At 43.5% G+C, this 26,212-nt stretch overlaps 1 protein-coding gene across 9 annotated transcripts in view; it reads right to left on the bottom strand.

Annotated features, from left to right (window-relative positions):
- Positions 1-26,212, bottom strand: part of RABL6 (RAB, member RAS oncogene family like 6) — a 60,212-nt gene that overhangs the window by 21,278 nt on the left and 12,722 nt on the right. For 5 of the 9 annotated variants that reach the window (XM_074890760.1, XM_074890764.1, XM_074890767.1 and 2 more), the window contains 6 exons: positions 24,498-24,545; positions 18,047-18,099; positions 16,423-16,514; positions 15,396-15,536; positions 14,185-14,290; positions 8,497-8,600 (listed from right to left, as the gene is read on the bottom strand). In XM_074890760.1, coding sequence (XP_074746861.1) covers positions 8,497-8,600; positions 14,185-14,290; positions 15,396-15,536; positions 16,423-16,514; positions 18,047-18,099; positions 24,498-24,545 — 544 coding nt within the window. Of the gene's footprint in view, positions 1-8,496; positions 8,601-14,184; positions 14,291-15,395; positions 15,537-16,422; positions 16,515-18,046; positions 18,100-22,558; positions 22,589-24,497; positions 24,546-26,212 lie in introns of all 9 variants that reach the window. The other 4 variants (XM_074890769.1, XM_074890768.1, XM_074890759.1 and 1 more) reach the window with 3 other exon arrangements.

Genomic DNA, 26,212 nt, shown 5'->3' on the forward strand with positions numbered 1-26,212 from the left:
AAAGCAAACAGCAGGGACAAAAAGACTCTAACCCTCCTTGAGATTTCATTTCCTATTTTAAGAAGCAACCTGATATACTTTTAAGGAACAAATTAATATACTTTGCGACCAGCAGTGTCTGGAGCCCTAGAAAACAACATCCCTAGGAAGCTGTTACTTCGACTGGCAAGCCAGGAGTCCTTCCTAAGGAACTGGCTAAAGCAGACGTAAAGGGTAGCACTAAAAATCAGTATTAGCTGGGAGAGAAATCCCTGGCAGAGTTCCTCAAGGATTAGCCTTGAAATATATTTCAGCATTTCAATGAAGTGGCACAGAGACCAGAGAAATGCTCATGAGGTCACAAGTTGGGAGACAGCATCAACAGAGAGGAAGACAGGGACAAGATACAAAAAGAACTGGATGATCCTGAATAAGAGAAATGGGAAAAAATTCAACAGTACAAAGTAAATAGTCATCTGCTCAAGGGCTAGGAAACAAGTGCTCTTGCTTCAAGTTCACCACACAAGAATGGCTGGGAAAAACTCGCCTCATTCCAGAAGACTGGACTAAAGGCTGCAACTGCAACGATGCCTGGGAGGAGGAGAAAATGAGCCTGGCTGTTGCATAGCTGTCTACTACTACCCCCCACCACCGCTCTCAAGGCACCTAAATTAGTGTCACACTGTGGCAGTCTCAGTGATGCTCTCCCCAGGATCTGGGGCAAGGCTTATGTGCGTATTCCACCCAGCAGACTGGCTACAATAAAACGAAGCTCCTGGCAGATCTGAGATCACAGCATGCGACAGAGCATCTGTTCCAGCATCCCCCCTCCCAGGGGACTAGTAGCTGGGGTGAGCTGTGCAACACCACATTCCACTGAAAATGATGCATCATTTGTCATGCACCGAAGAGAAGACATAAAGCAGCTTAACTCTTGCACTAAGCTCTACGGAGACTGCATCAGGTTTGTTGGGAAGGTGCACAATGCATCACACACACCACAAGAATGTATGTTCAGTGCATCTCTGTCACTGTGCTGCAGGGTCGAGCAATGGCACATCACTCCTTTCTCGATGAGGGGGTCACCGTACATGCCATGAGCATCCCTCGAGGCAGGCTATGCAAGGCATCTGCGGTGAGAGAAAGATAAGCCAAGCGTACCTGCAATTCAGCCCTTGTCCAACAAAGCGAATACTCTGAATCCACAAAGCCATGTGAACTGCTATGGCCTGCAAAGCCGTCCACAAGACTTGCCTGCACAGGACGTGCGCCTCCGCAGATCCACGCCAGAAGCAGCACCGAGTGCTAAACTCTGTCGTCCCTCCCCTCCAAGCTTTAATTCGGGGCTCCTGGCAAGCTGAAAGCAGGATGGGTGAACAGCTCTGCTTTGTGGTGCTCATTCCTCCTCCTCCTCCCGAGCCCTGCTCAGGGTTAAAGACTCCTGCCTCCCAACTGTGAAGAGATTAATCCCAGCTGATCTACACGTACCCTTGTTCCTGTTTATAGCAACAGCCATCCCGGCTGGAAGGCCTGCAGGCTTGCTCCCTGCTGCATCCAGCATCCAAGGTACTGACGCCAGTGCTGCTCGTTCTCCTGGCTGAGCTGAGCTCTCCGACTGCCTACATGAGCACCTGAATTACCAGAGCTACACGAAAACAGAACCAAACAACCTCTGAGTCTCTGACCAGGACGCTGGCTCCCGCTATCAAGGCAACTGCGTGGACTCAGGTAGGATAAGACAATTGTACACTGAAGACTAAGGAACAAGGAACCTGTATGAAGTATATACAAAGTACGTATATAGTCATTCTAGGATAAAGAATATGAGGCTCAAAGAGTACTTAAAGTTGGACCCAACACAGTGCAGGACACTCTTTATAATATGAGGGTATCTGAAGATTTGCTGTGCTTTGTACTACCAAAGCTGCCCATTTTGGAAACAACCTGCTTTGTTCTGGGCAAGTAGCCAGCTCCAGAGGGAGGGAGGGCTGTGACTACCACCTGTTTCTCCTGCAGAAACACATGAATTTTAAGAGCTGGAGGGAAAAAATGCTGCATAACTGAAGTATAAAGAGTGTCATCCTTCCCTCCAGCTCAGCTAGTCTGGAGGATAACACATATGCAGGCTTCTTCCGCACCTGTGCTCCTGTGCCTTGCTCACCTACATTATCTAAAGGGCGTAAGAACAAGAGACAGCAAGTTATTTTTAGTAGAAAGATACCATAGTTATTTGGGGACAGCATGACACAAGCTCTTACCCCAGCACAGCACCAAGGAGAGCTGTGGCACGTGTGCTTCGTGTCACCTTCCTCATCTCCAACCAGACATGTGGGCCAGGCTCTGTGCTGTGTGCCGTGACACCAGGGAAACAAGGATGGTCTGATACCAGTTTTACATGGGCTGCATCAACCAGCTCTGCTGAGCTTTCATATTCATATCTTCTTCCGTGAAAGAGGTGGGTGGAAAAACAGCACACATGAAAACGCTGCCAGCAAGCTCTCAGTAATTTCCAGAGTGGAGGTGTCTAAGCATCCTCCACACTTCAAAAATACTACATAATGCATGAATGCTTTCTCTGGCTTTACACACACTCCTCACAGGCACAAGTGTGGCTGTTTTGGGAACACACCAGGCCAAACCTGCCATGTGTCTGTTTTTTCTCATATTCTATACAATCTGGACACTGCATTCCTCATTCTATTTTTATTGTCAGTCCTTTGCAGAAGGACTCACTCAAAATCTTACAGTGGATTGAGCAGCTTCATGTCCACATTAGGTGTAGTAGACCAGGTCCTACGAAAGCACGAGATGAACACACGCTGTGACCTGAGTGCACTTGGTCAGTTGGGACATAAACTGCAAATGTGCCAGGCAAGTCCAGATGGGTTATTGTCCTCACCCACGTGGGCTCCTTGTTTGCCTTTCAATCCTTCCATTTCAGACCGAATAACAAGTCCACATCCTCAAAACCCCTGAATAATTCACTGTCAGCTGGACCTGCTCGCAAGAGGAGACTTTTATGCAATTTTAAAGATGAACATGCTCTACAGGAACAAAAATTCATCAGGGCCTGAGGTTACTGCTGCTCCGCTCCCAGAGCAAACAAAAAAAAGCACAAAAGGACTTGTTAGCCTCACAGTTCCTAAAACTGTCAGGGCTCATGTTCATTTACTATTGAAGACGGGAGCAGCCTGAAGCTTTTTGGCTCCTGGTTCTTACGTGCTGTGATCAATTTTTCAAGTGTATTTCATGTGGCAAGTAAGGCTTTGGGTTATTTTCTTAATTGTGAAAATGAACATTAATAGGCCATGTGACATCAATTTAAGTGGGGTTATTGAAGGTTAGATTTCCACATGTTTGTTTTGGGCTCATTAAAGGTACTGAACCTGATTCCCCCCTAAGCCCATGTCCCTGAATGTGAAATCAATTGCCAAGCAGGGCTGAATCCTGCTGCCCAGGCCTTGGGGAGTACAGCCCCTCCTCAAGAGCTCCTCAGGTTTTCCACTTGACACAAAATGGATGCAGCAGGATAACCCCCCCTCCACAACATAATGGACATGCTCCATGTTCTCCGCTCCTCTAGCAAGATTGATGATGACAGGCTTCATTGCAATTAATTCTTAATTCAGCCCCACAAAATACATGACCTGGAGTCCCATCTCCTGATGTGTCCTGATGGCTTCTGATCTGTCTGATGGCAACAGTGATCCACAGCAAGCAGAAATGATAAAGGTGGGGCAGGGGGAAGAGAAAGCAAAAGTGGTTTTACTTTCCTAACTGGTAACTCAGCCTTTAGCCAGTGTGATTCTGGACCTGTACTTCAATATAGCTAAAGATAGAAGAGAACAGCTCTAGCAGCAGGTCCTCCTGCCAGACAGTGCTGGAGTTACTCAGCACCACAGTCTTTGCAAAATGACAAGCTGTGCTCAATGTGGAAAAAACAAACAAGCAAATAAAACCCCCAAACCCAGTTAATGACTTTGTAGTGAATAAAGCTGTCTAATGTGGGGAGTGTGTCTCCCAAAAGAAGAGTCCTCATAGGAACGCACAAATGCCTTCTGCAGTCACTGGTCTGTCATCCACAGCATGAGAGGAAACGGCCTCAAGTTGTGCCAGTGGAGGTTTAGACTGGATATTAGGAAAAATTTCTTCACCAAAAGGGTTGTCAAGTGCTGGAACAGGCTGCCCAGGGAAGTGGTTGAGTCACCATCCCTGGAGGTATTTAAAAAACATGTAGATGGTTTATTGGTAGACTTGGCAGTGTTAGGTTAATGGTTGGACTAGAGGATCTTAAAGGTCTTTTCCAACTTAAATTATTCTATGATTCTACAATCTTCCCTGCCTGGACAGCAGCACCTGGCTATCCAGGATGACCTGACAATGCAGATGACAGCTGTATGACACTGCTGGGAAACTCCCCAGAAGGACTTCAATTGTGTGGCAGACCTGGGACAGGTCCTGCTGCTGCAGAAGTTGTAGCTTGGATCATACATTATCTCAGGTAATCTCAAGTTCAACTGCTTTGAATATATTTTTACAAAGACTGACTAACAGTTTGCTTAAAAGCTCTTAAACACAAGGAGTAAATGATCTGAAAACTCATTTCTTACGAACAATTCCTGTGAAGAAGCTGGACTTCATGTGCTTACAAATCAATCAATCAATCACACAGTGGTTTATAGATGAGTTTCCTGAGGCTTCTCAAAACTGCGTGTGAAAGAAGATGGGATTTCTCACAAAGAATAATTTAAACATTCCTTTTGACCAACTTATATTAATCCCTAGGGAAAAAAAAAGAAGTTAATTCAAAGAGAGTTGATTACTTAACCCTTGAAATTAAATGTCTTCTGATATTAAAAAAAAAAAAAAGGCTAATACTAGCAAAAACGCAGCCAAACATAAAAGTTCCTGAAAATTATACATTAGATCTGCTTCTTATTAACTTCTGCAAATGTTTCCACCAGCAGCTTACTCCTGAAGAAAATGAATATGCACAAAGAGCTTCCACAACTTCCGGAAAACTACTTCTCCATGTGCACCATTCAGTGAGGCACGCTGAACATAAAAAAGTTTTCCTTGTGACAGAAGATAAGTTGGGTACAATTAAAGATGGAAAAATTGAACAAATTAAGTACGAATTCAAAAGAGAGTAAAAAAAGTCACTGCTGCTTGTTTAATAAGAATTCGGGAACTCAAAAAGGGCTGAAATGTGATTTTAGCAGCATTGAAAATGTAAAATCTGAGAAACCACAGGGAAAGTACCAGAGCAAGAGGTGTGGCAGGCAGAGAGGAGACTAAGCACAAGGAAAGAGCTGGAAGCATCTAAATGTGTCTTATACAGGCAAAGCCCAGTCAGTGGCTGCCAAGGGATGACTTACATAAGGCGGATGAGGCAGCGTTGTGTGCCACCTCGTGTTTTCTCTGGGATCCACATTTTGGAGCAATGACGTTTTGTCCTCAGGTACCCAGCCGCAGCAGGAGGATGAGTTCTTGTTCTCTTTCTGTTCTCACCGATCCAAATTTAGCATCGGTCACTGTGACAGAGCAGCTACTAGATGTGCACAGGAGTGAATGAAATAACTGAGATGTCCTAGCACTGTCACCTTGCCTTGCTCCATGGCCTGATTTTATGACAGGACAGCAGGAATTGTGTCGGAGGAGGTGCTGCAGCAGCCACACCACGGCCTGCACCCCCAAGTGCCTGAGGATGCCCTTGCTGTGCAGTTTGTGGCGACCGACAGCAGAACTCCAAGTATTGTCTAAACTGAAGCAACCAACACAAGGGCTTCCCATCTGCCAAGGGTCAGCAAGTCACACTGCACTAGTGCACATGCTGTGTGCAACAAGGCGAGTGTGAGAGCACAATGCATCAGGTGCTCATTTTGACATCCACCGAAGCAGCATGTTAAACATCATAATCCCCAAATGATGGGCATCTGACAAGCACGGGTGCAAGAACCTTCCCAAGCCCTAATAATGAGTGCTGCAGACCTGCCTCAAAACTGCAAGCTCTAATTCCCACCATGTGCTGTTGTTGGTCCACAGATACTCTGTTCACCAGGCTAAACTGTTTACTAGGAATCAGAACTTCACCCAAACCTGAGTTCCCTGCCATACAAGTGTCGTTACTTCTTTAAATTGGGACTTTGGCTAAAGGACTTGAGCCTGAAGAGCTCCTACAGGGATAAAACTTAACTTAGGAAGAGTATTCTTGTCAGCTCTGGGGCTGAAGTAACCCCTTTGCAGCTCATCTGTTTCAGAGGTGCCACTAGAACAGACTCTTTGTTTCTACCTGGGGTGCAGAGGAGAACCTCAAAAATCCTAAAATAGCACTCTATTTTAGTCAGCGTGATTAAAGCACTCAGACTGGTGCTTTTCTTTTGGGATCGGTGGCTCAAGGCAGGAGGCATCCAGGGATATTTTAAAAGACCTTTCTGTAAAGCAGTGTTATTTTCTGAAAGCAAAGAACAATGGTCTCAGTACACAGACAGAAATGTGCAGTAGCTGAAGCGAAAGCAAAAGTTGGCCGGCTGCATAAAAATGTCGGTTTATTTGCTAAACCAGAATCCTAGAGAAAAGTCTTGCTTCTAATATTTTAGCGATTCCTCTTCTGTCAGGTACCATGGCTAAGCTATTTCTTATGCCATGTTAAGTCAATTATGCAGCCTAATAGTGCAATTAGCCACCTGCAGCACAAGCCCTCCCCAGCAGCTGAGCAGCGGTGCTTTGCTACAGCATGCTGTCCTGCAGCCAGGCACACACCCCCCATCTCCTGTTCTTCCTGCGCTCACAAGCTGGTTTGGAAAATGACAGGGCACTGGCAACGTGGGTCAAATGTTTATCTGGCTTTGGAATTTGTGCAGATGACTCAGGGGCTTCTACTGAGGTGATGCCAGCCACCACCGACTGCACCAAAAGCTCCTCCAAGCTTGCAAAAGGCAAGAACGTGCCTTTGGAGTCGTTAGCGCGCAGTGCCTACAGCAACGTGACCAGTCTGGCCCTACAATTCTGGATGCTACCACCATTGGATACTCTTTAGCAATCATAGTATTTCTGCAAGAGCACGTACCCAGAAAGGATACTCTGGCAGAGGAAGCACACCAGTATTATAAAACGGCGTGTGTTGGTGTGGTTACACCGGATGGGATGATCCGGTCCAATATCTACTGCTGGAACTATGAGGTCTTGCCATCCCACCTCTGCCAGCACCATACTGCTGCTGCTTCCTTTAAGTTCTGGTGTTAAGCAGATGCCTCTCAGATCCAGCCCGACTCAGATTAACCCAGAAGTAGACATGGCAGAAGATAGCTTTCTGCTGGACTTGTGAGCTGAATTGGCACATGTGAGGGTCTGAGTCCAGCAAATGTTAAAGCTGGCGTAAGGGTGAAAGGTGACCAATTAGCAAGATCTTCCGGTCTAAGTTTGAAAAAGCTCTGCCAGCTCTTGATTCCTTTAAGTATCTTACCATTATTGATGGAGTATAAACAAAAATACTGGAAAACAATCTGACAGCACAGCCCACACAGCCCAGTCCTTTGAGATGAGAATTGCTGAAGGCACGAGGAGACTAACCAGTCCCTAAGGAAAGGAATGAGGTGAACACTCTGGAAACAGTACTGCTCCGTGTGTATATGGGGTATTTCAATGATCTCAAAGGAAAACACACTGACTAAGGTTATAGAACTTGAAACTTGGCCTGAAAAATGCGTGTCAAAATGGCTGTGCATGAATATTTCATAATCATTGATTCCAACTTCAAAATAAAGCTGCCTGTAAAGAATCTTTTTCCAATTCATTCTGGGGTTGACTTTTCTGTCTTGCACATCACTGCAATAAAGACCTTGCAGTGGAAATCCAGAGAACACATTTGTCAATAACATATAAATTTGAAGAGATTCCTGTTCACTGTGCTACAGATGTACTCGCTTTGCAGTGCTACATCTGGCAAATGCTCATTTCAAGCAGCAAGTGAAGAGACAGGGCACTGAACAAACACAAGGCAGCAGGAACTATCCACTATTTCAAACCAGAAATGCACTGAGGAGTCTAGAATTATTCAAACGGAACAAAAGACAACAATGTTGTTGGTATTACATTCTGCCTATCATAAGACACACAATACACAGCAATGCAATAGCCAGAAGAAGAGGAACCAACCTCTGTGCTGAGCAGTAGAGAGATGGAAAATATCCCCTTTCAGCATCAGAGGCTGCAACATACTTATCTACAATCCCTTCAGCATGTGCTGCCTCCAGGTGTGCTGCTCAGCTCCACCTCCACTGCCCTCCCATAGATTACGTGCCTGTAGGAACCAGACCCTTTCAGAGGGATCCCCAAGTGCATGCTTCTTTTCAGGTGATGCCACTTCGAAGTGACATTTTACAGGCTCCAAAGAAACCCTAAATATCACTCACTGGACCCTTCAGTCTGGCCACATGCCATAGCTGGGGCTGCCCAACATCCATGTGACACCTAGACTGCAATAAAACAGTTAGAAAAGATGGCTCAATAACATACAGTTCGTAGTTTTGATCTTCTGTCTCTTGCTGCACTGACAGCTCCTCCAAAGTTGCATCAATATCCAGCTGATTCGTCTCCAGCTGCCGTAGCAAGGTCTCCCTCTGAAGAAAGGAAAACAAGCTGGGTCTGAGCAGGAAGGGTCATTGTAACAGATCTCTGTGTGCTCACAGGGTGCAGCGAGATCTTGTGTCACCACTCTACCCGCAGCAATGCATTAAACAGGAGCTTTGGTCCCTCTCACGGTGTTCGGTTTAAATACAGAAGCACAAAGGGAAGCTGAAGCAGTAGCAAAAGTATGTTAATCCAGAAAGTCTGTGTGTAAGAAAGTAATTTGTTCTGTGAGCTATACTCAACCATAAATCAATAACGTGTGATTTCCAGACACAGCATTGCCAATTGCATTTGGAGAACAGTATCCACTCCTGTGGAGAACAGTTGTGCAACCCATTCATTCTGATCTTTCATTTTTTGCTGTGCTGAAGAAGTCCCGCTGTGAGTAGGACCCAGTTGATGCAAAACCTCACAATAATTTTCCTTTTACTGTCAGGGTAGATTGAGTGAGCACAACCGGTCAACTCAGTAAAATTTTAGAAGTCACTGCCCCTCTGCCGTCAGTTGCCGCCCCACAGATGGGGGACAGACACCACAGTCCATTTCAAACATACAATAAAGTGAGTTGGCTTCACTAACGTAACACAGGGTAGCCTAATTCAGTCCTTCCCTTTCCACATTTCCAACTGAATCCAAGCAAAAATCTCAGCTGAGGGGGAAGTGCTGGATTAAAAGGCTCCAAAACAATTGCAAATGGCCATGGGACACTCCTCCCGATAGCCCGGATGGCAACAAGAAGGGATCAGTAACCACACACACCATGCCGAGACTGCATGGGCACAGCCGGCTCCTAAGGCTCACCCGCAGTGGATCCAGCACCAGCCTCCTCACCCGTCTGCCCAGCAGACCCAGCTCTGGGGTGCCCCCAGCCGCAGGGCTAACAGTGTCCATTTCCACAGAAACATGATTCAGGATCCCCTGGCCAAGACTAGAACTGTCTGTGGCCCCGACCCGCCCCACGGTACAACCCAGGCCCCAGAGCTCAGACGCAGCCGCTGTCACACAGCTGGGCACTGGCAATGGCCAGGCTCCCGCCACCGGCCCCCGCCTGTGCAAGGGGCACGCAAGTCAATTTACACACTGAATTCTGGAGCCAAAAGTCACAACGCTTGGTGCCTGAAAGCGTCTGTCCTCCCTCTCCCCCTGCCTACACACTAGACGGCACAGGCAGCCGGGACAGCCTGTGCCGAGACGTGTCCGACAGCTCAGGGCACTGCACAGTGCCCGCTGAAGCAGGGTCCACCAGTGCCACGGGCCAAGCTGCTTCACCGTCCCGACAGGAGGAGACAGAAGAGAAACACCAGGTTTCCTCCAAACTACAAAGGTTTTTGCTTTCATAACTGCCTTATCCTCAATGTACTTTTAAGCTTTCTACTATGACAAGTATTTTTGAAGTTTAGCATCAATAACCATGGTGAATTTTTAATTCCATGTTTGACAACACATATGCTCACTGCAGAAAGATCCCATTAGAATAAAAAGCACAAAAGGAAATCTACTACATAATTTACAGAATAAAATCCCTATGGAAAGACAAACATTTGGATAAAGCAGTGGCATTCAATAACCATGTGCATATACTATTGACAATATAGTTTCATAGGTGTGACAACTTTGAAACTATCAAGAAAGCATACAAATGTAAAGAGCAAGTAACTCATCTGCCTTATATAAACCAGACCACACTACTCTGTCCGAGGGAGTAGACAGGGCACAGCTTGAACCCTCCATGGAGCAGACTGATTTATATCAAATTCTACCATGACTGAAATCAGCAAGCAAGGCTTTAGTGAATCTTTTTTTGTATTATAAGACAGGTGATTCATAGCAGTTGATAACCTTTAAACACGCTAATTTACTGGAAGATACATTCTTCCTTGAAATTTAAGAGCTTCTATGATAATTTAAGCTAATTTACTGCTTCCAAGGGATTTAGATTCTTCATTTTTACCTCTGCCATTGTGTTAAGAGCTTGGAGTGATCCATATTTCCTTTGCTAGGTAATTTTTATTCATCATATTCATAAGCTCTATGCAGATGGAAACTTGACTTCAATTAACATGTATACAAAGAATTATGAAGTCATTAGTTAACTTGAATTCCCTTTAACGTGATAACAGACAAGAAAATTTCAGCAAAACACACCATACATATTTAAACTTGCTACACTAACAGAAGTACCAGTAAAGATTTTAGAGTTCAAATGCTAGATTTTAGAGTTCAAGACTCAAGAAATTCAAGATTTTAAAAGCAATAGGTTTTATCCTTATGTTATTCATACAGTATGAGACAAAAAAGAGCAAGTTTTCTGCTTCTTTATCCTCAATTTCCTAAGATGAGTGAAATAAATGCTGAGCAAATTACCTGAATAAACAGAGACAGAAGGGACACTGCTCTCCAACGCTTACCTTAGGCACTTAGATAATGGCTTTTATTAAACAAGTGGTTTGCCTTTCCTCATACTTTGGCACAGACATATACCAGAGTTTTATTTATTTCAATTTTCACAGATCACAGTAAATTAAGAACTTAGATTTAATTAAGAGATACTTGCATTGAATTTTGTAAAATATAACAACGGACTTCCAAATACTTAAAAAATAAATTCTATTTTACCATGCTGGTATTAAAATATGAAAGAAACAGCTTATTTTTAGCAATGACCCAAAAGAAGGGAATAAATCATGTGCTACAGACCAAGGCTTTGGCTGAACGCCACTTTCAAGTGCTTCCTGGGAAAAGGCAATTTCAGCCGTCTGCAGAATTTTGTCTCCTTCCAGCACAGCATCTGAAGGCCTGGTTGACCTGATCACATTTGTGCATTATGTGGGCCACCAGCAATACCTACAGCTAAACTGCATTCTCAGGTTTGACAATCCTTCCCCTGGAAAGGAACTGATAAATAATTGAAGAGCCTGGGCTGCTAGAGGGAATGTGCTCTATACCGAGGGTATGAATTTCAGCCACTGCTTTCTTCATGAAAGATGCATGAACGTAAGCTGAACACAGAAATATGCAACTTAAAACCAATGCACTGAACACCAATTCTGCTAAAGGACAGCCTGGAATCTCACATACAGCTGAACAACTCTTCCCCTTGAGAACTGTGGGAGGCTGGGCCGAGGAACACAGAGAAACCTCAGAGGTCGACTGGGACTGATTAAATCATATGTGCATTTAATACCTGGTAGCATTCCTCTCCTTTAACTCTGCTTTGCTCCAAAGCACCAAGGAAATTACTCCTTTCTGGAGCCTGTCACTGGCAAATCTCTCTGAAGGTATAAGCAGGAATTAAGTCTAGCTGTGATTTTCCTACAAACTTTAACTAGTTGTTAATCAGGCCCAGTGGGGCCAGCCCTTGCTCCCTTGCTCCCCAGCCTTGCTCCCCATGCGCTCAAAAGCAAGACTCCAGGAGCAGCAAAACACCCAGAGCAACCCAGCAGCAGCTACTGCAGAGCTCTTCTAATAAACCCATGGCACAAATGCAAGCAGTATTGAAGAAACTAAGCACAGCACATCTTGGCTGAAGTTTGACATCAAGTAAAGCCCCAAAATCTGGGTGGAAGCAATCAAAAACTTCCAAATTTGCAGTGTCACCTGCCTCGGCACAAAACAGCAAGGCCAGGGATCTCCTGCATGCCAGAGGGAAATGAAACAAGCCATCTCCACATTGGATCCTATGCTGTGTTTTTTATTAGAATGCACACAAAAGCACCTGCCTGCAATCCCTGTATGAGGACAGAACTGCAGGAATTATTTTGGGCATTGCTGGTTTAAAGGAAAAGCCAGGCAGCTATGATCTGATCACTCTCTCCTTGAATGACAGGCACACGACAACCTCCTCAACTGCTATCTTCTGTGTTGCGGTACAAGAACAGAGCAAACATATTTAAAAGCATGGTTTACATGTACTCATCCAAATCTCCCCTTGCACATTTTGGGAACTAAACTGTAATGAGAAGTCTCTTCCAGTTTGTTTCTGCAGTGATGAATTATTGAATTACATTTCATGAAAAACACAGGATTTGGGAGTTTTAATTACGTGGCACCTGCACCTTTTGGAGTACTCCTAGTGGCATGCTGAGCCCACTGAGCAAGAGAACAAATATGGGCTGGTCACCCCATTTCCCTCACCTCTCCTAAGCAACCATCACTGGAATCTCCAAACAACTAAAGGTTGTATCAGATTTACTTTTTCTATTTCCCTAAAGACCAAGATTTGTCCAAGTAGTTCTCTGGCTTTGGGGACAATTACTTATCTAAGTGTCCTAATTGCTTTCAGTCTCAGATTAACAGATCATGCTTACTTATACACCACAGATTTAAATGAAAGGTCCCCTAAGATTCACATCCTAAAGCTGCTTCCAAGCAAACCCAACACTGTATGTTTCAGTATTTCCTGCTTATAACCACAGCTAGGGAAATCATTGCATGTACTGACTATTAACAGTATCATCATGAGCAGCTTTTGGAAACAAAACTGGCAGGAAGGTCATCTTTGTCTCTTATCTATTTGAGAAAAAAAGGAGAGATCTACAAAACAAACAAAAGTAACCTGAGAACTAATTATTCTGCATGATTTCCACAAGACATCACTTTACCAGGGGAGCTGAGGTTATAAAACCAAACATTTAACCAACACCATGCTGGTAGATTTCAATCTTCTCCACTGAGCAGCAAGTTGGGTTTATATCTCAGATTTCTACAACTTCCTCCTCCAAAGTTTATTGTTTGACTTGTTTTACTGGGCTTTTTTGCATTCAATTTTCTTATCCTGGTTCTTTCTGCTCTGCAGCCCGAGGACATGGTAACATCCACTAATACATCCAAGCTTCTTCTGAACTAGCATTTCAGAAAAATACACACAGACATTTCAATTACTGGTGAAAGATAATCAAGATCAACTGCCTGGTTTTTTTCCATCCAATAGAAAACAATGATACAACATCATATGTACCCCCAAAAAGTGTAGAGTATTGATCCCAAAGGACTCCTGTATGATCAGCCCGAAAGGTCCTCTTCTAAAGGACCACAGCTGAGAATTCCACCCTTCCATGCCCAGGCAGCCTTTGCCTTCCACTCAGTCCACCCAAGAAGCCTCAATTATGAAGGAAGTATGAGACTCTGATCTATGTGCACCGGATCCAAGCAGATCAGTTACCATTAGGGCAAAGACTTTCAGCTGTTCTGTTCATGACCAACTCTCTTCTCATATGAGTTCTAACTGAACAGAATTTAAATACAAAGTTTAACAAAAGTGCATATGTAACTGACTTGGTAACTACACCACTGGATGCAGTTTTCTTGACAGTGTTATTCATCACCTTGGAGCCTTTCTCTAGAGGAAAGAGGAACACAGCAGAGAAGAGTCCTCTCACAAGCAGAGACACGTTTAAGTCCCAGGCACTGATATACTAACATACTTTTGCTATAACAACTCTAATGAAAACAAAAATCTCTCAGGATCCGTTAACAACAAAAGAAACCCCAAATACCAAATTCCCACCTTAGAGGCAGAGAAAATGAAATCTGTCCCACCCACCCAGCACATTAGGGAAATACCTTCTGTCTTACCTGCAGCTGCAAGAAGGGGATGTTGAAGAACTTGTGCAGGTACTTGAGGCCAAAGCTGTTCTTCATGGAAGACTCAGCATAGCGAAAATATGAGGAGCCAGGGGGCCTGTCTCAAACAGATAGGTAGAGAGAAGAAAACTGTACAAAGGACACGGACTGCATACACACAGAAGAGGCACTTGCTAAACTACATAACACGAATAATTCTCATTTACAAGCCAACCTCTCAATCCCCAAATGTAGGCTAGCAGGTCATTCTGCTAGGGACTCGTTATTTTGTTTACAGACAAAATGCACACTTTGTTCCTCCTGAAGGGTGGCAGAATGTGGCTGTTGTTGTGTTGCAGTGTCATGTGGCTGCCAGACTAAGAAATACTATGTCAGGACACTGGGCCACTGGTTTACTAAACTGGTAGTTTCACAGCTGTACAAGCTGTTCCGTTTCTCAGTGAAGGTTTTGCTTTAAAACCACAAAACAGGCCTACATAAGTCACACATTGAGATGAACTTGTAAAAAAATTATTACACTATGAATCAAGCCTTAAAACCGATACAATTTCTGTGTGCCTGACAAAGGCATAAACAAATAAGAGATTAGGAAAAAGAAAAAATGCCTTAAAAACATAAAACCACACAAAAAAGTACAATCTATTGAATCCTGACCAACAAATAGTATTTTATACTAAATAACAGAGCACCTCAGATCTCTGCATAAGGGATAATCTTGCCTGGTTGGCAAGGGAGGCATGTGACTTGGCTGTGCCCAGTAAATGCTGCATGGGGATGCTCTCAGAGGAAGAGCAAGGAAGCCAGCTGCACTAGCTGGCTGGCTCTCTTGTAGCAGAATTATTTGGAGTAGAGAACAGTTGTGTTGCAGAGAGAGGATTCTTTCACAAGACAAGGACTATCCAGAAAGCAGATGACTTCTTGGGAAAAGTACTTCTGAAAGGCACCTGCTGACAGGCACTCACTGTTTCCAGGAATATAGCTAACAATCTTCCCAGAACAGGCTCTGAGATCAAAGCGTCCATCATGTAAACTGAAGCTGCTGCATGAGACACTTGGAGCTATGCAAGCCCAAAAGCTAGCCACAGGGTCAGAGGATCAATGGGACGTGCATCTGAAACATGGCAGCAATATGGTTATCTATGGTTGATGACAGAGAGTAGCCAAGGCCTGCTCCCTGCCTGGTGACTGTGGTGCCATCTTACCTGTTTAAATTGTCGATGAGGTCCCGCACATCGCCAGGCAGAATGACCCGGTGCTCCCCCATGTCTCGGTAATTCCCAAGCACACACACTGGAACGTGGGTCGGCACTTTAGGAAGCTCCCTCAGAATATAGTTAAATGTCCTTCACCATAGGAGAGAAAGAGATAAAGGCAGATGAGTGGGAAACATCATTCTGTGAGCAGCTTCATGCACAAGTCACAGAAAAACAAAAGCAAAGTAAGAAATTTTTGTCCAAAATACTTTCACAACTGTGGTTTCTTTGCCCCCCTCAGAGAAATATATTAACTGTAAGTATATCTGTATCATTCTTTATTCAAAAACTACTTGACAAGTTCAATAATCCACTTCTACCAGCAGCTCACATCTCCTGCAGCAGTATTTCCCTCACTCCTACAAAACTGTGTTGGGTCAGCAGAAGAAAAGGACTCCCTCCCTTCAGCTGTCAGCAAGCTCACTGACCCACACCAAACCTGTAAAACACAAGCTTAAATATAAAGCAGGAACTCTTACCACCTCCTCTTTCCACTCTGGCTTCCATACATCTCTCATCATCCTCACCAGATGTGCAAAATGAACAACAGTTCATTATTTCTGTACATTAATGCAGGCCAGGGCCTCTGAATAATCCTTACTAATACAGTCTTCCTGGGAATTTCTCACTAGCATTCCCCCTTCCCTTGTGTTCTGGAGAGCAGGGGTTTGTAACATGCCCAGCATACTTTGCACCTGTGACAGCACTAATTATCAAGCCTCAGACAGCAGTATATCAGAAACTGCAGCACACAAGCCCACAGGGAGACTGCTTGTTTGAAACAAGCCCAGGAGGGGAGTATATTAAAAGACATGTCAGAAGATAAAGCTACTATTTTAAGAGATACAAGCTTGTTTCAACTCATTAGGCTGGTTATCAGCTCCAGAGTCCATCTGGGAATCAAGAGGTCTAGAAGTCATTTGTTTTCACTAAACAAGTGAGAATCACATGGTGCGTGCTGCTGAAGATGTCTTACCACTGTTTGGTGATGTCAAACATCATCACTACACCATTGCAGTTTTTATAGACATCCAGGAATTCTGCATCCAGAGCCATTTCTGACTCTGCCTGAGGAAATAAAGGCAAAGAAGCAGTAAATAACTGGATTCAATGTCAGGCTTGTACAGAGCACAGCTGATAGAGTAGTGAATAGGCGAACTTTCTAAAGTGACAGCCACTGTGGCTTTCACATCATCATCATTTAAGCAAGATACCTGGTGGTTCACAGCTTCCATTGCCCACAGGAGCAGGATGTGAAGCACCTGACAGTCTCTGAAAAAACCATGTCTGAGAGCAAATGCTAAAACCTGCCTCTGCCTCTTTCCCCTGTACCCCCAAATCCTGCGTTGACAAGATAACTCCATATAAGCTACAGGATGGAGGACAGAGGACACAGCTTCTATTACACCTCTTTGCCGACCCAAATATTGACTGTACTTCTAATGCTAAGCCAGAGATGCAGTTTCTGCTGAGTTCCTTCTGTGCAGGGCTGAAAGTATTTGTTAGTACCTGATTTGCTATTCACCATTTAGATTCTGCATGCTACAAAGTACAGTACTGGTTACAACTCGACCTCCAAGGCTTCTGCTGCAATTTGGTGCCTATGGAACAATTCTCACTCATTTCCCAGGAATGGAAAACGCACCCACATTTGCAAAGGAAGAAGCAGCTGTGATATCTGTTCTCATAAAGGCTTTTTCCCATAGGAGAATGTTTTTAAAGAAAATTCTCCTAGTCTGACCGCACAGATTGAGCAGAACTGGCACCCTGGTGAAACAGGTACTGTCCTGACCCATCCCCAGGACAGAGTGCTCAGCTCTCTGCACACCAGTGATGCTGCCTTTCCCATCAATTTCAACAAAGCCGTTATGGAGCGAGTACCAGAACACCCTCTGTGCACTGAGCCCCGAAGGGCACTGACGCAGAAGCAATAAAGCTCTTTAAGAGCTGCAGCACAGATCATGGGATCAAGGGCCTTTAAACTGAATTTTTCCTGAGGACATCTTTTGAAAGAAATGCCATGGAAGTGCACTGGCAGCCCAAATGTGGTTTGGGGAATGTGGTAGTACGGTCTCCCACACAGCACTTTGTTCTACAGCAGAAGATCCAAAGGAAACACATTTGTGCAAGAGTCTTGAGGAAGTCACTCTGTTCACTTTTATGTGCTAGGTAGCATTTCTATCACCCCTTCCTCCTCTATATTTCAAAGGGTGTTAAAAGGTAATTGTTAGTCGAGTGTTAAGGAGCAGCCAGAGAGCACGGCATCAAGTGACTTCTTCAGGACTCATAAGAAGTCCATTACAAAAGGACTTTCTGCCACTGACCATGTGCAGGCAGGTACAAAGCTACCGGGTAAACATCCAGGGCACAGCCATTCCCAAAAGACAGAATGGAAAACAGCAGGGAATTGGGATGAGGGCAGGAACAGGGATAAAATGCACAGGTAAAAGAGTGAAGAGTGTCAGGGATCACACTGGCCCTCATCCGCCTGCCAGGCTGTCCTTAAAGCAGACACAAGTACAGAACTTACTCTCCACAGACCAAAGGTGGACTAGAGGCCTCCTGCTAAGAGGCAGACATCTGCATTCAAGGTGACTCACCTCCTGAGGGTCATTTTCCAGTTTCAAACCATCTCCTCGTTTTTTGCATTTTCCTTAAAAAGAATTATAAAAAAAAAAAAAAGCATTACACTGGGCAGAGAACTCCAGGATAGGTCTGGGCAGGACCACAGCATTTTGAACATGACCTTAAAGCAGATCCAACTTCTACTATAAGCATGAGGAATGAGGAGGGCTGGGACAGGCATGCCTCGCTGAGGAATACCAGCTACCCTGTTCAAGAATACCAGCTAGTCTAATTCAAAGATGAATAGGAAGAGAGTCTAGGGTAGTTTGAACCATGTTCTTCACAACATAAAGTCACAATGACTGGATAATACAGGGTTTGGTGCACTCCCTGACCACAGAGGGAAGCTGCTTTGTTGCGCTAGTGTTGAAGAAGCAAAAGATCACGGGGCTGCTATGACTTGAACTGCCCAACTACATACACAGCCCTCCTGAGAGATGCTATGATGTTGTTGTGCTATGTCACTGACCTGAAGCAAACAGTCTTGTAAATAAATGTGATCTCAGAGCCTGTCAGGTGCTTTGGGCTGACTTGTGACCAAAAAAAAGGGCGGCAGGAGACTGTGAGAATTTAACAGCCAAAAGACAGACAGAACTCATACAAGGGGAAATCCAAGCAAAATCAAATAAACTGTGGCAAGGCGGCTGTGGAGAAATAGAGGAGAGACAGCCTACACGTGCATGAAAGGCCAGAGCCAGAGGGTCAGGTCTAGTCATCACCAGCGAAGGTGCAGAAAGGAAATCCTCCAGAGGCACCATCCAAAGCCACACGCTCCAGAGACATGCACACAAAAATAAGCTAGAGGGCAGGTAAAACTCTGATTAAGCTTACAGGAAAGTGCAAGAGGCAACAGGATAAACACTTGGAGAAGACACTAGAAAACCACTACAGAGACTTGCTCTGCAGTCCCACAGCCACAATCCCATCTGGAAGAATCTACAGGTTTCTCTCCAACTCATCCACTTTCTCTAAGTCACATGCTAAAATACAGACCTTATACTTAAAAGGGCAGATCCTCTGAGACTTCTCCCTTTTCTTACAGCTTCAGTAAGCACTGGGTAAGTTCACAAACTGACATTTAAAGCACCATTGGCATTTGACTCTGCACCCCCACAAAAGGAGTCAGTGTTTTTAAACCTCAGGCTCCCTGAAAATTTTGTGTTACATCAGTTACACTGTAATTGTGTTTCCAAATCTTAAAGCTTGCACCCACAGCAGACAGAGAAGAAGACACCGTGTATCTGTACGTAGGATTAGCAACATGGCAATCAGCTAAGGTGATTTTCTGGTGTAGACACTCAGCACTAAGGACTGCTTAGCAGTCTCAATATCCTTCACCTTGTGCTAAAGAAGTTTAGTATGAACATACCATGAAAAATCTGTCCTTGCGCCCCACGTATTGTTTAAACTATGTACAGCAGTTTCCAGAGTTTTATCCAATGATGAGCACTGCACAATGAATAACCATGCAAGATCTGGAGTTATGTTTTAGATACCAAATACCTTCCAGATGTTACTGACAGTAATTAAGAACTGTACTCCTGAATTAACTTTGTTCAGGATTTTCCTAGTCTAAATAATGAGTTAACTAAACTGTAATGGCAGAGACTTGAAGTTCCTTCTCATAATTTCTAGAAATTCCCTGTGTCACCGATAACAGAACGTGTTGGCAGCTCAGATGCACCCACAAAACCCCTCCCATTGACTCTTTAAAAATGACTCTGCAACACTGGGGACAAAAATAGCTTCCACCAATTTTGCTGATTAACTTGGAGCAACTACTTGTAAAATTCATGGTTCTGCCAGACGCTGCATGTGAAACAAAGTGTTTCATTCTTTTTGCACACAGGTCAAGGATAAATAGTTATGAAATACATAGTTATTCATGCAAGTTGTAATGCTGCAGGATGTGGCAGAAGATTCCAGTCCCTACACCCTGACAGTGTGTCTGGTAGGTGCATCCGTCCACTGCTGCAAAATGTTTGCCTGCCTTGTGGCATCTTACTGTTGAAATCTGAAAGTAGCAGAAACATTAATCCTGATCCTTCCCCATTCGTGCATTGAGTTTCCCTGGAGGATCCAAGTATGGGCTCTGATTTTTCCCAGCACAACTGAAGGTGTGCAATGTCTAGGATGTACATGTCTTTTCCCACTTCAGTTAAATTCATTTCAAATCAATGGCATTCATGTGGCTTCTCTGAATATCAAACCATCACTACTTCTGCAGTTACTGCTAAATTATGCTTGGCATGACCTGAATGTCTAGGTATTAAAACAGAAGCCCAAGCAACCACAAATACTCTTTACAGTTCCTCCCATCCTAAGCAATCAAGGTGTCTTTCTAACCTGAACACATTTACAACCAATGCTTTGAGACTGAATATATGACTCACATGCCTTCCCCTGCCTATGGCTTTATATGTGTATCAAGAGGAATGAGTAATATGCTTACATGATGCTCATCACTGCTGTAAAGGAGGTCATCTATAAAGGAGTAACAGAGCTGAAAAGCGCATGTGTGTACATATTCATGCACAGTGTCTATTTTTGGAACCAAAACTGCAGGATGAGCCAGATAAAGAAAAGATGTATGTAGTGAAAAGATGTAATTCAGCCTGTAAAGGCAAGTGCACAATGATGTGCTATTATGTGAACGAGGTCCTGTGTTTAAGGTTGCACTGATATGTAATCTAGGAGCCTCAACTAGAAAGGGTCTTCATGTCGCTATTGCTCAGCTTCTCTACCTAGAACAATGACTGCTCCTTATTTACAGGCATAATAGCAACACTGAAACTAAATAACCTTGCAGCAGTGCCCCAAAGCCTGCACAACAGTTCCTACTGAACACCAGACGACTGGGTTTGTGGCCAGCACCTGAGGGCCTCTGCACCTCTATGCACCATTAGTTTTGTTGCAGGATAGCAAGGATTCAGCACAGCTTTCCAACAAATGCTCTCCACAGCATGAGGGAGATGCTTCTGTTCACCATTCAAAACCACACATCTAGAATATTTGCATCCCCAGTGTTACCTAAATTATAACATCTGAAAATAACAGAAATATTAATTCTGATCTTTCCTCCTCCTTGTAGCACACTTTTGGGAGAGAGAGGGGTGAAGGGGAGGGAGAGGAAAGGAATCTCCAATATGAGCGAAAGAGTTTATGTTATTTTGGGGGCAACAGAAAAAAACATTATTTGATCCCTTGAGTTAGTGTATGGGAAAAGATGCAGGAACCAGAGCAACAGAAGTTACAAGACAGGAGATCTTCTAGAACTGTTCTTGAATCACCTGCATTCAAGCAGCTTCTTTGCATTCAGTTTCTGTTACAGCTTTATGACCTGCAGTAGTTACACAACTTGCTGCAAAGCCAGAAAGATGAGTCAGGACTGTGACTTTTGCTGAGGGATCTTTCCTATGTTCTATTAATTCCAAGGGCAGCAAAGGAGATGGTATTTACTACACACACCGCACAAAACTCAGTACAATCCATAGCTGGGGGCAAGCTCTACTTGTTAAGATTTTAACAAATGCCATCATTACACAAATGAGCCCTGCTGTCTGAGCAGGCCCAAGGAGAACACAGCAGGCGGCAGAGAAGTCCAGACTCCAGTGAGTCTGCACATTAAAAAAGAGAAATCCCAAAGAGTCAAGAAAAAGGTAAGAGGAGCAGTCAGTATAGCAGCTGCCATTTCCCCCTGCTTCAGCGCACTAACCAACCTCACGGGTTTTAAGCTTTCACAGAAAATCTCCCCGCCGTTCCAAATGAACATCTATGTGCTAAACAAACGGCACCGAGGCACCAGCCAGGCAGGGCCAACCAAGCTGCCTCTGGCATCCCTGAAACAGTCCGGAGGGAAAAATCAAAGCACACTGCTGAACTCACAAGGACGGGGAGGCACACCGCTGGTAAGTGCGAGGAGAAACACCACTTAGTAAAACCACCTTTAACTTCAGTGCAAAAACGTACATGAAGTTTTTCAGGGTGCGACTTACTAAGTTTCCCCAAATCCTCCTGTGCACAGTCACACTGAGACATGAAGAATGGCAGCACTGCACAGCAGAGAAGAGGCTGAAGCTGCTTTACAAGACTAAAGTTGAAAACTGCAGTTTATGGATACGTCTTTTAGACAGGCCAACTACATCCCCACATCAGGCTTTCAATACATTATCAAACACCTTAATTTAAATAGAGGTCTCCTAATTTCCTCCAACAAGGAACAGTTCTTCCAAAATGGGGAAACACTGGCAAAAAAAATTTAGCCTGGAAAACAATGTATGTTGAAATACACGTTCAGAATGTGCATTTTTTGGCAGTTTCAAATCCAGCCTGATAAATGCAGCATTATGCACAACTCTAAATATGCACATTAGCCAGGATCTGGTAGGCAAGGAAAAAAAGGAGGATCAGGTCTTGTCAGCACTGTGCTGCAGCAGCACTGGACACTTCACTACTAAAAGTCTACAGTCTAGATTAGTGTCTCTCACCAAAAGCATCACGCAGGAGGATTTTTTGTCCTAAGCATACAGAAGGAAGAACAAAAATGTCATGAGATGTCATTAAGATGAAAGTTAAATACGAGCAAGCACTTAACAGTTAATTTGCACATTTTCCTAAAGTTGCACTTATCAACAATCCACAATGCTATGGCAATAGGAAATGATTTGATTTTGTTACATCATGATGGTCTGAATTTTTACACTGCATTGATTAAGTACATTTAATTACATAAAAATACATATCTGTGGTCCATAAGTAGGGATCTTAACAGAATGAGTTTTATTTCAGAAGAATGTAAAGTAGAGAGAAGAGAGTCCCTTGATATTTCTAACACATGCTCCACTGTCAGAAATGAAAGCAGTATCAGAAGAGCTGTTATCAACATCTGCACATATCAAATCTGATCTGTTTCGCCAAAAAAATAACAAGTCTCTAGTTGAGAAGATGACTTTGCTCAGAGAAGCTATTCACAGAAATAAATGCAGGAACCACATGATCCCCAAACTGACTGTCTATCTATTCATACCAAAGTTGCAAGGCAGCGAGAAAACAGATGTTTTGCTCAGATTCCAGCCCCGCACATGTTATCCCAGGATCTGAAAGCCAAACTGTAATCAGACTGACTTCAGCAGTAACTCTGATCTAAGTAAGGTTTTGTCTACACTGTGAAAAGAATGAAAACATGAAGTGCCCAGGGTTTTAATTTAAAGTTACTGGCTCAAGTTTAACCTAAAGGCTCCATTATGCATCTGAACTAAAGCTGCTATCTTTCATTACCTCTTCTTTTTTACTTTTTAAATACAATTTAGCTAACATGAAAAATTACATTTCTCCCTTTCCCATTCCCTATTCTACTTCTTATTTTTTGGTGTTAATGCATGTATAAGTTGCACAGGTGATACAGCAGAGGTAGTGCACCTCAGACGCAGTTCTGCTGAGGAAGGTGTGCCAGCACAGACCCAGCTAAGGCTGCAGGAAAGGTAGCGGCAGCCAAACCATAAAAGTTTTTAAGTTTCAATGACTGCGATCAACAGATTTGACCGACAGAAACACACAAACAAGGAGCACAACCCACAAAGCAAGAGCTGCTCACTTGTAGAGCTGCTTTCCTGACCATACTTCCACTTTAAACCAGGAGCCTGGCTGTACAAAACTCCTTTTAAAAGCCAAACAATACGTGCATTTGGGGCTACAGAACGGGCTGTTAAGATTTACATTTCAACCCCAACCCCTTCTAGCAACAGATTCCACTGCACCCAGATTTGTGCTGTATCCAGACTGTATCATCACATATGTTTTGGGGAGTTATTTTTATTTTTTATAAAACAGAACTTTATACTCTGACAAAAATTGAAAATTAATGAAAAATTTATGTATACATCACAATACTTTCCTTGGCTAAGCATTTAGAAAAGGTTTTGGATTAAATATATTGCATTTTCTGTCCTAAGTGAATTTAAGTAATTGGCTTCTCTCTTATCCTTCCCTCCTACATACAACATTTTATCAATTTAACAATAGCATTCCTTTACAAAAACAGCTCGGCAAGAACTTTTATAAACAGAACAAAGAACTCAGTAGCTGTCTAAACATACATAAAACTTTAAAGGAAAGAAGATGAAGTTTATAATAAGGTTCAGAGAATCTGAATACACTAAGCAGCAGACTATTTCACCATGGAGCACATGAAACTGCTTCTGAATATTGGATTTGGTCTGAAGTTTGGGTTCTAAACAATGGGCTCTAGCATAGGAGACTCCTCTCTCCTTTCCATATTTTTTCAGGAAGTAACATCCCTGCACTTGAAAAAAATAAGCACAGACTTTTTCTAAAGTAGAAGTAGGTAGGTATTTCTGAATTCCATGTAAGTTTTTTATTAAAATCGAGAAGGAACAATGAATCTCCAGTAGAAGTTATAAATCTTACCTTTGTCAACTACATCCCAGACTTCAACTTTAACAATATCGTCAGTGGCTAAAAGCACAATAAGAACACAAAGTGTTAGACGAGGGTTTCAGTAAAATGACCAACACTCAACGCTCACCAGAGAGCCTAACCCAAAGCCAACATTGTCAAACTAGCAGATGAATATCAAAAGAAAAGTAATCCTTGAGTGAGCTAAAAGAAAACCCCAACACACCAAGAAGGCGGCCCACTGTTCAAGGTCCAAGTTGTACACCAAAACTGTGCTATCTAAAGAACTTCTTAAAGGCTCTTAGTCACATAAGTGATAGCTAGATTTCCTTGATGTTTTATGTCAGATTTGAAGTATGTTAGAAATATTTTGTGGGGATTATTTTCATAACATACAGAGGTTTCCATATTCCTTCAACAAAGACATAAATTTCATTTGGAGAGTAAAGTCTGGTCTATAAGCAAGGTGTACAACTGAAAAAAAAAGAAATATACACATTTAAGGAAGATCAACCTTACTAATAGCATCTTCATGTAAATGTGACAAACAGTGCAGACAGTCCTGCAGCTACCGAAATCTATTCTCTGCAAACTTCAAGTCACATTTTGTGAAAAATAAGATATTACTAGCAATTTTGCCTTATAATGAGCTGCAGTATCAGTAAATTATAAACAGCAACATGTATTTGAGTTCCTAAAATCTGAAGCAAGACAAGCAAAATTCTAACTACAGAGACACCACTGCTGGTTCTGACAGCTAGCAGCTTAACTTTGAGATGGCACGAGGGATGGGCAGCTTTGGTTGGATGTTTCTACTGAATCCAACTAAGCAGTCCAATCTTGATGAAGTTGTTCCAAGGAACAGTTGCTTTTTTGGAAATGCTACAGGCTACAAAGCAAAAGCTTTTACTTGGAGCAGCTCTGAATGTAAAGCAACAGAATAGGAGGATAATGTCTGAGTAGAAAATAATCTCATAGGATGGCATGAGAATTTAGCTAAGCTTCATTGTCAAAACCAGGAAACATTTCCTCTACAGAATTCACTGTTGGCTTAATTTAAATGTTTCAAAATATTGTAAAGACAGATTATGAATAAAGGAAAACTTTGATCCTCTGCTTCTGGAAAAAGATCCTTTTTCACTTTATGCATGAAGCAAAATCAGCCTGTTTTTCCTCATAGCAACTCCTGCTTATCTTCCTCTTTGCCAGCAGGGCAGGGGGGGCACAGGACAAACTGGAGACTTGCCCAGGCTCAGCCCAACCAGCGCACCACAGGCTCATATGGGACTGAAAACACAGCAGGTGTACAGCAGCCTGCAGTACTAAAACCTCTGCTCAAACGATTAAACTCCCCATATTAATTCTGTCCCTGAATATTTCTACAGACCATCAAGCCAGGTACAGCTAAAGTCCAACCACTCCCCATTACTCACTTGCCTGGAACTCAACTGTACAGGCAGTTACTCACACACAGGCACTGGCACAGCAGGGTGCTCTCCCTGTGACATGGGCTGCTCGAGTCCATGGTCCGTTCAGGGTGAGCCATGACCCTGCGGGTGCTGGGACACAGATCAGCTAGTGGAGGTCTGCTCCCAAAGTCCTACCCTGCAGCTGGGCCTGGCAGTGCCACTGCTGTCCCTGAAGGACAAGGCGATGGACAGACCAACAAAGTCAATCCTGGTGCCTTTCAATGGTCAAGACTTTTTGCAAAAGGACAGGAGATTTTT

Source organism: Strix uralensis, chromosome 21, assembly GCF_047716275.1.
Source record: "Strix uralensis isolate ZFMK-TIS-50842 chromosome 21, bStrUra1, whole genome shotgun sequence".
Lineage (NCBI taxonomy): Eukaryota > Metazoa > Chordata > Aves > Strigiformes > Strigidae > Strix > Strix uralensis.